This window comes from Corvus kubaryi, unplaced genomic scaffold (genome assembly GCF_017639235.1).
Source record: "Corvus kubaryi isolate FWS band 111438036 unplaced genomic scaffold, C.kubaryi_AGA036_p1.0 37396, whole genome shotgun sequence".
Lineage (NCBI taxonomy): Eukaryota > Metazoa > Chordata > Aves > Passeriformes > Corvidae > Corvus > Corvus kubaryi.
Window position 1 is genome coordinate 6,260,702 of NW_024581135.1, and position 11,581 is coordinate 6,272,282.

General features: G+C 39.8%; 1 protein-coding gene across 6 annotated transcripts in view; it reads left to right on the top strand.

The window, feature by feature from the left end:
- The window catches only part of ZRANB3 (zinc finger RANBP2-type containing 3), a 42,301-nt gene extending 31,233 nt beyond the window's left edge, over positions 1 to 11,068 (top strand). For 4 of the 6 annotated variants that reach the window (XM_042041354.1, XM_042041355.1, XM_042041356.1 and 1 more), the window contains 11 exons: positions 48 to 227; positions 1,727 to 1,879; positions 2,494 to 2,962; positions 3,930 to 4,133; positions 4,612 to 4,694; positions 6,052 to 6,153; positions 7,022 to 7,164; positions 8,027 to 8,161; positions 8,983 to 9,376; positions 9,800 to 9,931; positions 10,253 to 11,068. In XM_042041354.1, the coding sequence (XP_041897288.1) occupies positions 48 to 227; positions 1,727 to 1,879; positions 2,494 to 2,962; positions 3,930 to 4,133; positions 4,612 to 4,694; positions 6,052 to 6,153; positions 7,022 to 7,164; positions 8,027 to 8,161; positions 8,983 to 9,376; positions 9,800 to 9,931; positions 10,253 to 10,351 (2,094 nt within the window). In that variant the 3' untranslated portion in view covers positions 10,352 to 11,068. Of the gene's footprint in view, positions 1 to 47; positions 228 to 1,726; positions 1,880 to 2,493; positions 2,963 to 3,929; positions 4,134 to 4,611; positions 4,695 to 6,051; positions 6,154 to 7,021; positions 7,165 to 8,026; positions 8,162 to 8,982; positions 9,377 to 9,740; positions 9,932 to 10,252 lie in introns of those variants that run through there. The other 2 variants (XM_042041358.1, XM_042041359.1) reach the window with 2 other exon arrangements.
- Positions 11,069 to 11,581: the final 513 nt, after the last annotated feature.

Sequence of the window (11,581 nt, forward strand, 5' to 3'; positions counted from 1 at the left end):
GTGTGTGGAATCTTTTTTTTTTAAATGCATCTCCTTACTCTCCTTAGGGTTTAACATTCACTGCTGCCACTCATGTTGTGTTTGCTGAATTATATTGGGATCCAGGCCATATTAAACAAGCAGAAGACAGAGCACACCGCATTGGGCAGTGCAGCTCTGTGAACGTTCACTTCCTGATTGCCAAAGGAACCATGGATACCCTCATGTGGGCAATGCTGAACCGCAAGGTGGGTGTGCAGTGGGGCCGAGGGGTCAGGGTTCTCTGGGGATCGGGTTGCACTTCAGTGCCACAAAAGTCTTGTTTATCTAAAACACGCTCCTACTCTAAGACAAATCGATACACCTACAATTACTAATCATCAAAATGTCCATGTTTGTTCTGACTTAGTCTTTTCTAGGTTTTTGCTCTTCATTCAAGATGCAACGATAATGAGTCTTTGCCAAGGTGCATGGGATGGTTCATACCCACAGGAGATGGTTGTTTTATCTTCTGGCTTTTTATTGCTGTTGTGGTTCAATTTTAAGGCATTCAGGCATTCTGCTCACTCATAACAGCTAGAATTTGTTGTGAGTTGTTTTTTCTTAATTGAATGAATGTTGTGCCTAAACTAAGCTTCCTTTTTGAGAGGCAGAGGCATTCTTTTTCGGTAGATCCAAGATTATACAGATCTTTTCTTCTGTTGCCATTTTCCACAAGTATCACCCAACTGTTGTTAGCAGTCATTGAATCATAGAATGGTTTAGGTTGGAAGGGTCCTTAAAGCTCATCCTGGCATGGGCAGGGATACCTTCCACTATCCCAGGTTGCTTCAAGCTCTGTGCAACCTGGCATTGGACACTTCCAGTGATGGGGTAACCACAGCTTCTTAGGGCAACCTGTGCCAAAGCCTCACCACTTTCACAGGGTAGAATTTCTTCCTAATATCGAATCTAAACCTGCTCTCTGTCACTTTAAAGCTAGGAGTAGTTCCAGTCTGCTTTTTTTCCTTACTTGGAGAATCTTTGAGAGTTCACAGAACTGAGAAAAATCATTTGGCTGTTTTGCTTCAGTGACCCCTTTGTGCCCATTCATTAGTGTCGTGTGTTGATAACTGAGGTGTGTTGGTGTTCTGGCAGCTCTTGCTTTCTGGTGTTGCCAGCAGTGTCAATGCAGAAGGAACTGCCTTTCAAACACCAGGTGCCAGAGCCATTTGAGACTGTGATTACACAGGGTTTATCCTGACGCCAGTGCCAGCCTATAGCTGTAGTTCTTGCATTTGGCTGGTCCTGTATTGTCGTGGTTCAGTTGGGCTGGGTCCATAAGTTACTGTAGTGACAAACTGGTGACCATTTGTTTGCCAGTATATTACTCTCCTGCTGAAAAATAGTCACTGCTTAAATAATCTGGGAACTGCAAACTGTGTTTGACGTTCAGTTGGGGAAGGAAATTCTGTATTCAACGTCCTGTAGGTACCTCTGAAAGAATCTGTCAGTCTGGTGCATTATGAATCTCCTTAAACATGGCATGGATGGGGCTTAGTAATTCAACAACAGTTTACCTTACAGGTCACTAAATAATTCTGCCTTTGTTTGTCTCCACATGCCGAGCAAAACATGTTAAGACTGCTAGAGATGTACACAGTGTATATATTCTCTTTTATCTTCAATAAATACTGACATTTTGTGTCACTGGTTCACTGGCTGTAGTGTGCTAAATACAGCACTCACCATTATTGTCTTCCTGCAGGCCAAAGTCACAGGCAGCACTTTGAATGGCAAGAAAGAGAAAATGCAGGCTGAAGAAGGTGATAAGGACAAATGGGACTTTCTCAGTTTTGCTGAGACCTGGACCCCAAATGAAATTCTAGAAGGTCCCCAAAATGAACTTTTATTTACACATGTAAGACTTGAACCTTTGTCTTTTCTGTTTTCTTTCATTTAAAAAAAATTGTAACAGTCATTTGCTTCAGCTTTTTGTGCAGTTCAGAGTTTACTAACAGAAACAGCAAACAAGTAGGAAAAACTAAATTCCATTTTAAAACTTATGTGAAGCTGGGAAAAGTGATCTGCTGGGTATAAATGTCATCTACATCTTCTGCTGGGTCCTTATGTTCAGGTGACTGAACCGTCCTCAGAGTCAGATAAGACCAAGTAATTTCTGTTCAAATGATGTCTTCATTAACTGTGCTGAATTAATTGGACTAATATTTAAAACAGTGTTTGAAAGCCTTTCCTTGTAATGGGCATCTTCAAAAAAGGCACATAGCTTACCAGTTCTATGTCTCTGCCTTCTGGTAGTGCCATTTCAGAATTTTCAGGAGAATATTGAAAATACTTTTCTAAAATCCGGAGAGCAATGTTGAATTGCTTTTTCTGTTCACTGTTTGTTCTTAAAGTTATCTTTTGTTAAAGATATCTTTTGTTAACAGTTTCTGATGCAGTCATAAGTGGGGTTTAGAGGCCTTTTCCAGCCTAAATGTTTCTGTGATTCTGTGTTCCTTTCCTCTTCCCTAGTTTGAAAAGGACAAACAGCATGACATACGTTCCTTCTTTTCCCCCAAATCCTCCACGGAGAAGAAATGCAAAAGATTTTCTGGTGATGAATTGTTACATAATGATTCAGAATCTTCTGCTGTCACAAAAGAAGAGGATGCAGAGAAGAGTGATGAAAACCTGGATTCCACAAGGATAAGTGAGGTGGATACAATTTGTCATGAAGATACTTGCGAACATGAAGCCAAAAGAGCAAGGAGCATAAGTGGATCTACCCCAGTCAGCTCCAGCAATAAAAAGAAAACATCTTTGACTGGAAAAAAGCCCTCTTTGTTTTCAGAAAAAAACAATGAACTCCGTCCTTGTGGCTTAAATAATTCAAGTGAAAGTACAGCTTTAAATAAAGTTTGGCACTGCAGTGCTTGCACTTACATTAACAATGATCTGCTGCCTTACTGTGAAATGTGCCATTGCCCCCAGAGCAGGGATGGTGAGTAAGGGGTGCTGCAGAGAAAAAGATGCATTTTTCATTTCAGTTGTGATCAGGCTCCGAAAATACAATCTTTTTGAACCTATGACTACACAGAGGTCCAGGAAAATATGAAGAGTTGTGTCTTTACATGAACAAATACCCCTCAAGTGATCCTCCTTAGTCTTGCTTTCCCCAAGGATCTTTTACATGAATCTAACTTGAAACAAGTGAAAAATTCCCATAAAAAGTTAACAGGATATAAATTCCATAAGGATGAATATATCCTCTGTTTCCTTTGCAGCAAATTTTCCTCTCCTCTTCTTTGAGGTTTATGGTTATTCTGAATACAATTAAACAGCAAAATTTTTCTTTACCTTTCAAAACTAATCAATGTGGTATTAGTGTTTTATTAACTTGAGCATTGCATATTTGTCATGAGAGACATTATCTGGAAAATATGGCTTTTCTTGCTCCAACAGTTCACAATAGATTTCTTTTACTAAATTTATTTAAGCTATCTGGAAAATTAATGAAACATTTTTATAAATCTATGCCCATATTTGTCATTTCAGTTGCAAAGGCTCTTTTTACTTGCTTATTTATTTATTTAAATCTCTATGCATGCTCAAGTAAGGATAACTTCTGAGTTTCACAGCTATAAATCAATGCCTGGAAAGCTACTTTGTGTGTTTATGGTATACAATAACTGTATATAATATAGAATTGCTATCTGCATTATTTATTATATAAATATTTTGACATTAATCCGGGTGCACAGGATTACGTAAATGAAAAGCTTTGTTCCATGTGTTTGTTCTCTTAATATTAAAGTTAGCTCTAGCTTCCTAAGTGGTTGCACCATAATAATATTAGAGAACAAAATGCCATTTCTTTGTATTTCAGTGCCATGATCCTGTCTCAGATGTGTTATTAGGTACCTGCCAGGTAACACAAATCATCGCTTTTCTTGTTTCTTTGTATGTAGGTGAGAGAAATGGTGAAGCTCTCAGGAGCCAGAGTGAGGAAGGAGTGTCAGAGGAGCCCAGGAGAGATGAAGACAGAGCAGAAGGCAGTGCTGAAGACAGAAGAGGACATTTGGGGGAAATGGGGGCACAGCAATCTTCTGAAATCAGAGAACAGGAAACTCTGGGGACTGAAAAGGAAGAAAGCAAAAAAGAGTGTGGAGAAGGTAAAGTGGGACTCTGAAAGAACAGTTCTATCCCATTGTGAAACTGAATTAAATGCCTCTGGCATGAAAAACAGCTTTTAAATAAAAACCTACATCTTTGAAACACAGAAGTACAAGCACCAGCATGGGACTTTATCATTCTAGCCTGAGCCATTTGTTGAGTTTTGATGCTGGATAAGCCCAGCCTTTCCACACAGGTCCTGGTGCAAACCAGAGCTGACTGACTTCAGGACTGTGTCAAACCAGCAGCTGGGAATCTGGATGGTTTTACTGGAACTGAGGACAGACACAGGCAAAACAGTTGATGGGTCATTCAGGAGAAACAGAAAAATGAAATACACAAATACCTTAATAGTTTGCTGCTTGAGCTCTGCATCTTAGGTTGTTCTGGAATTAGATACATATTTAATATTATTTCTAATGTCAGAGTAGAATGAATGAAGAAAAATCTTTAATGCTACCATTTTTTCTGTTGTAGATGAATCAGACACATTCCAAATATATGATGGGCTTATGTTTTGTGCAAGCAGGAATACTGATAGAATCCACCTCTATACAAAGGTAAACCTGAAGTATGCATGGTTATTGTCATTTTAAAATTAGAAAGGAAAATGCCCTCTGAAATGTTTCTGTATGTTTTCATTTGTTATGCTTTATGTAAAAGCATCAATATTTTTGTATTAGCTGAAATACAAAAATAAGGTAGTTTATCATTCTAGTTCTTTTTCTCAATGAAATTAAGTAATAATTCCCTAGATACATAACTTTCAGCACTTCTCTTGGCTTACAAAATTGGGCTAATACATGAAATCATCTGTTACAAATGGCAGTAACAGTCGTTTAAAATTCCTTTTTATTATTACAGTGTCTTATCACAAAATAACTTGAATAGAATAACATTCAAAATTCAAATAAAAAATGACAGTAAATCCTGACACACTAAGTAAATAAGCTATTGCCACCACATTTTCAGAAAGATCAACATTAGTGCTGTGTGTAAGTCAGTAACAGCCTGAATAAAGCACGTTGTTGTTAATCTGCAGTGGTGATTGGGTACAGAAAGCAGTAGTTGGGAATTTTCCCAGTCATTCAAGAGGATGTCAGGACTTGCCAGTTTCCTCTTTCAAGTGATAGGAAAGTGCACTGGGAAGATTTCTTCAAATTACTGAGTGAATCAGTGTATTCAGGTGCCACTAAAGCAGCACGGATAGCTGAAGGTAAGTCTTTGGGATGAGACATTTTTATTAGGCTGATGCAGCTGGGAAAAAGTCAGAAAGAGTCAAAAAGTCCTCTTGTATCTGAAAACTTGTTAAATGTACTTACAATGTATGTACATTGTACTATGGGATTAGTTTCATTTTGCCAGATACTGCACAAGATCTGCTGAATGGTGAGACATTGGGGAATTCTGCTTTGACTCCTTCTCTCAAATGTTTGTGAATCATCCATAAGTTCCTTGACCAGATGTACCCACTGGGACAACTTATTCCTTTAAAAATTAAGTGGAGAACTTCTTCAGACATTAAAAAGAAGTATGATAAATAATGTTCAAGAATTCTTACTTTAAATTGTAATGAAGTGACATTCTCCTACCTACAATCATTCATTTCCCTTAGAATTCAGTCAAGAGGATTGTAATTTCAGTTTAATATAAGGTGTGTCTGAACTATTTGCAAAGAAAAATATCTGATTTATTAAAAGGTAAGATGTTCTGCCTTGTTACTTTTAGTTAGATTAATATGAATCATCTTTCTTGCATTCGTGCTGTTATCTCTGTGCCTTATTGTTGGTTCTGGAAAAATTTGACCTTGAGGGACTAAATTTAGTAGGAAGGGAGGAGAATTCACTTGAAACAGATTACTTTTTCTACATTGTGCTACACTGCATCTGTAAACAAAACTTTGCTTGTTTCACCTAGGATGGTGAACCACTGAATCATAATTTCATTCCATTGGACATACAGCTGGATAACTGGGAAGACTTACCAGAGACTTTCCAGAATAAAAAAAATCGTGCACTGGTAAGAACAAGTTCTACTGGCACAGCAATATAATATTAAGTGCAGAGGAAATTGTCTTTTAAAAAAAATAAATGCAGAATACTTCCAGGCCTTGGGATATAGGCACAGTTTCATCAGAGCAATCTTAAAGATGTTGATGTGAACATGAATTATGCTGTCTGTTACTCTGGCAAATTATTGTGCCTCCTCTTCACATTGCAGTAGAAGGAATCAACCAGGCATCATTTCATTTCTCATTTACAGAATTAGTTCCTAACTTTCATAAGTCAACAAAATAACTTCTTAAAGGTTATGAATTAAATGGTGCACACTCTAAATAAGAATGTTCTAGGTTGTATCAGAGCTGCAGGTCTGAGCAGGCCTCCACTCTCACTCTCCCTTTGGTCTTCTAAGAGTTTTCAAAGTAGTGTCAGGCACAGCTCTATGCAGACATTCAGTTAATTTAGGAATAAAGATCCCATTCATAATGGGGTTTGAGAAGAACACTGCAAACCCAAGTACTCAAGTAAGGAAATCCAGATTTAAACTGGATGGGAAATATTATCTGCTTAAGTTAAAATCTGATTTTCCAAACTAAAAACCATCAGGTGGAAACAAAACTGATTCTTTTTGTAGGTTCTCCAAGAAGGCTGGAACTTAAATTTGTAGGAGAGATGCCTGACTGATTCAACCAGCTGTTGTGTGAAGCAGCTACTGAATGGGTTCCACAGATGGAGGGGTGAGGGTTTGAAGAGTTACCTGAAGGCACATCTCTGATTGTAGGAGCTGTTTCCAGCCAGTGTAGAATGCACTAATCCATGGCACTGTTCTGCTGTAATTAGCTCTGTGCAAAGTCTGTCCTGGTGCTGACAGTCATGTTCTCTGCCAGATCCTGAGGTTTGTGAAAGAATGGACTCACCTCACAGCAATGAAACAGAAGATAGTCAGAAAAAGTGGTCAAATATTCTGTAGTCCCATTCATGCTGCAGAGGAGTTGTCTAAAAAGCAGTCAGTGGGCAGCAGCACAAAGAGGTATGTGGGGTTTGGTTTTAATTCCTCCTACTAATTACTGCAGAAAGTTCGATTTTGCATCATTCCTCAGTGTTGTCACTGCTGTGCACAAAACACGTCATGCAAACCATCTAAAACCTTCTTATTCCCCTCAGTCCCTACTGTTAAATTCCTGAGGGTGACTATTTTGGCTGTAGGTAAGAATTAAGTAAATAAATAGTTTGTAAATCCAGTAATATAAGCAGAAGGGTAATAAGTGTTTGTTAACCTCTTGCCTGATTGTGTCCTACCATAAAGTGTAGGAAAAATCTGTGAATGGTATAGAAAACTTACCAGGACTTACAGCAGGTAGGTAAGGTTGTGTGTAGGGTTTGGCAGGTGTTCAGTACAGAGATGTACTCAGGAGAAGTTGTCTGAATAGTGGTTTCTGTGAACCAATTTTAAGTTTTTTACCTAAAAGCAGTTGTGTTTTACAGGGTTTCACATGAAAATAAAGAAGGGAGATCAAACATAACTAATGGAGCAAGGACTCCTCCAGAGCTTGTAAAGTTTCCTGGATTATCCAGAGTGTCACTGAGACTTCACCTAACTGAAACAAAATGCCTTTCAGGTTTCACTGTCAGGCAGTTTCAAATTGCTGTCATTTTTTAATTGTTATACACAAACCAAGTTACGTGTTTGCCGGTTAAGAATTTGGTTTTAGAAAGATACTTCATTTAGTATAAAAGTATATGAAAGTACATTTTCCCAAATTTTATTCACTTCTCATCCAGAAAATGAGGAATGTTTGAAGAGAATATGCTGTCCCAATCTTGCTGTACCGCAGAGTGGATGTTGTTGGAGGGAGATTGTTCCCTTTGCTGACAGGATTTGTCACTCTCAGGTATGTGACCAGGGAGGATGTGGCAGCAGCCTCGCTCTCCAAGGCCAGCAGCAGCGGGGGCAGTGTTCGCCTCATCTCCAAAGAGATGGGAGCTTCTCTGGACAAAGGAGGTGCTGCTACTGAACCATCCACGAAGTAGGTTTATTAATCATCCTACTGCATTAAGTTCTTTGCCACTTTTTTTTTATGGTACTAAAATTACTTGCTGTGTCTGCTTTGCTGAAGTACAGTAGTTAGATAAGAAACTTGCTGTAGTGCTAATGAGCTCTGTTTTATTCTTACAACAATTTAGATTTCATCTGTTGTCTGCTGACAGAGCTGCTAATTAACTGAGTCTGACTAAAGCAAAACAAGAGAATAGTTACATGATTCAGAGAAAAGAATGTTAGCTCAGCCCTCCTGTGAGGTCAACATCAAATTGGGGACACAAAATTTGCTTCTCTTTTGCCTCAGAATTTTAAAAAAGGGAGCAATGAAGTGAAAATTCCAAACAGAAATTGCCCTTTGAAAAATTTTTCTTAAACAAGCACTGTGTATCCTACTTTGTTTTGGGTAGGAAATTGATAGGCAGCCATGGAAATTGTAGAGAAACCAGGATCTTTCCTTTATTACTTCTGTTAAAGAGGGGGCTGAAACATTTTAGTTTTGTATGTGTACATGCCTGTGGCCATTTCTTTATGAATACAGCATTATTTCAGCTAATAATTGAGTGTAGTAATAGGTGCAGAAGAAAAATCTGCCTTGTTATATTGTCAAATTTTGTTTAAATGGAAATGTAAACCAAGTAAAGGATTTGCACTATGCAGGTGTCAATCTGAGCAAGGTATTATTACAACTACAGTGATTTTTCAGAACATAAAAGATATCTAATGGAAATACACAGTGCATAAACCCCCTCTTGAACTGGGCTGCTGAATACCTCCTCTACCCACAGCTGTATTTCATTCTGCCAACAGGTTGCTTTCAGAAACTAGAAATGATCCCTCAGCCCTTCCTCCAGGGCAGACTGACCCCGGAGGCTCCTCCCTATCCAAAGGGTATCTGCAGGCCCTGGACAGCCAGGGGACCCCGCTGTGTCTCAGCTGCCAGCAGCCAACAGCGCAGCCCCAGCCCGGCTGCCCGGCCCGCGCCTGGGACACGCGCTTCTGCTGCCACGCCTGCCAGGAGGACTTCTCCATCCGCTCCAGCCAGAGCTACCTCCGCTCCAAGGTGTTCCAGATCGAGCACGGGGTGTGCCAGTGCTGCCAGCACAACGCCCAGGAGCTTTATCTCAGCATCAGGGATGCACCCAGGAGCCAGAGGAAGCAGCTTCTGGAGACTTCTTGGATGTCTCACCTTCCCCTTGGGCAGGTGATGGTTCTGGAGTTTCAGCAGTAACATCTGGTCTGTGTACAGAGAGTTCAAAGACAGCCAAAAATGTTCTTACAGATTTAAGATAGAAAGGTAACCTAGCACCAACAACAGAACAAGACAAAAGAAGTCCTTAAGAACAATCAAATTAACTAAATCCCATTGTCTTCTAACTAATGGGCACAGGCATGAGAGCTCTGATTCTGTAGGGGTACATGTACAGCCAGGGCTGGGTGGAAGTATGTCAGCTACTTACAGCTGTTACTTTGTGCAGTGGGAGTAACTAAAAAATGCCAAGGCTGGCTTTCTTTATCTTGATGAAAACTATAGCTAGCTACTTCCCAGAATTTCCTTGTTCCTCCAGTAGGATGCCCACGTAGTTGAGGAGTGTCTCACCCCTGCCGTGTCCTTTGTGTGCTGCAGCTGAATGAGATGATCCGGAGCCCGGCGGAAGGGCAGTTCTGGCAGGTGGACCACATCCAGCCCGTGTACAGTGGAGGAGGACAGTGCTCCCTGGAGAACCTTCAGACCCTGTGCACAGCCTGCCACAGGGAGGTCAGTGTGTGGAGCTGGGAATCCCAGGCCTCTCGCAGGCAACAGCGGAGGGAAACTGCACTTAGGCTCCTCCTTAGCCCTGTTCCCTCCTGCTGCAGAACCCTGGTGCTCACAGCCTCTCCCTCCCATACAGCCAAGGTGGAAAGGCAGCATTAAACTATTGATATGACAGTTTCCTTCGGCTTTGGGAAAATGTTGCCTTAAAATGCAAATATTTATTATTATGCTATCTACTGTAAAGTTAGACTGGAGCTTAACTGTGAGCTAATGCTTTCTGTTGCCAAGTATCAATATTAACAGACCTGTCTCTCTCTTTTGCAGAGAACTGCAAAACAGGCCAAGGAAAGAAGCCAGCTGAAGAGAAAGTCTTTAGCTACAAAGTATGGCTGTGATATCACCAAATTTTTGGTGAAGAAGTAAAATGCACAATACATTCAGGTACATTGTAACTCTGAAACCAATATAGTTACAGTTTTGCACTGATTTAACAGAAATCTATCAAGGAATTAAACTGAAGAAACCATTTGCAACAGTGATTGTCAGAGTGCATCCAAAGTACTTGATCATCATGGTTTTTTATGGCCCTGCTTTAAAGCTGAATTTCTGTGCATAACTTTAATGCCATTTTGAGGAATTATGGTTTCTCTTGCAGGGTAGTTAGGCCTGCAAGAATTTAAGGAAGTTCTCTTGCAACTGTTGGTGGTGTTACAGGGTTCAATTGTATTGGGAACATCATGGACCAAGAAGATGTCTTAGTTTTAATTCTTTTTGTTGTTTACACACCAAAACCACAGAATAAAATACAGCAATTATGAAAAAAACTAGCAGGAGTGAGTGATTTGTCTCCTCTAATTCTGCTCACCCACTGAAGGCGGACTCTTGCCATGGACCTGACTTACAGGACTTTGGCATTTAGAACTGATGTCAGTTGAATTCTGTTTTTACTTAAACCAGCTTGTATTAAAATGTTACTCAGGATAGGAAACATTAAATATTAGCAATTATGTCCTCAAAGGCAGTTCCTGGGAAATGCTACAGTCAAATTCTCCTTAACGAGATTGCAGAGATGCTGGTAATTTTGTACTGCTTACCTGGCTTGCTTTACAGTTAAATAAATACAGTTCTTTCTCCTGGTGATTTTTTTTTTAATGCTCTGTCTCTCCTCACCCCTTGAATGCTGCAAGGCAGTTGTAAGCTCATAAAGCAGAGCTGTACACAGCATGTCACCATCACAGTGCAGGGCTGCAGTTTCAACTACAGCTAGTTAAAATAAGGTGAAAAGCTTTCTGAGTTATCCTTCTGAGAAAAATCTTAAAGTTACAACTCTTGAACAGAGAAAAAGACTGTTTAAGACAAGGTAGTTGCATAAGTGCACCATTTTCTACAGTCAGACTAAGAGGACTTTAGCTGTGTTAATGATGTTTGTGGTGCCTGAGTAGGATAAAGGAATTATCTCTCCAGCAGTTCAAATGACCAGGTAGGAATAGCCTGATAATCAAGTGAGAGAGATGTTCAAATTTATACAGCCTTTACAGGAGTCCACATTGCAGTGTAAGATTTCATTAGAGGAGGAAACCAAGAGTATTGGGGAAGAAGCTTAACCTAAATTTTACTTCATCAGGAATTGCCTGGTATAATTCCTTTTAAAGA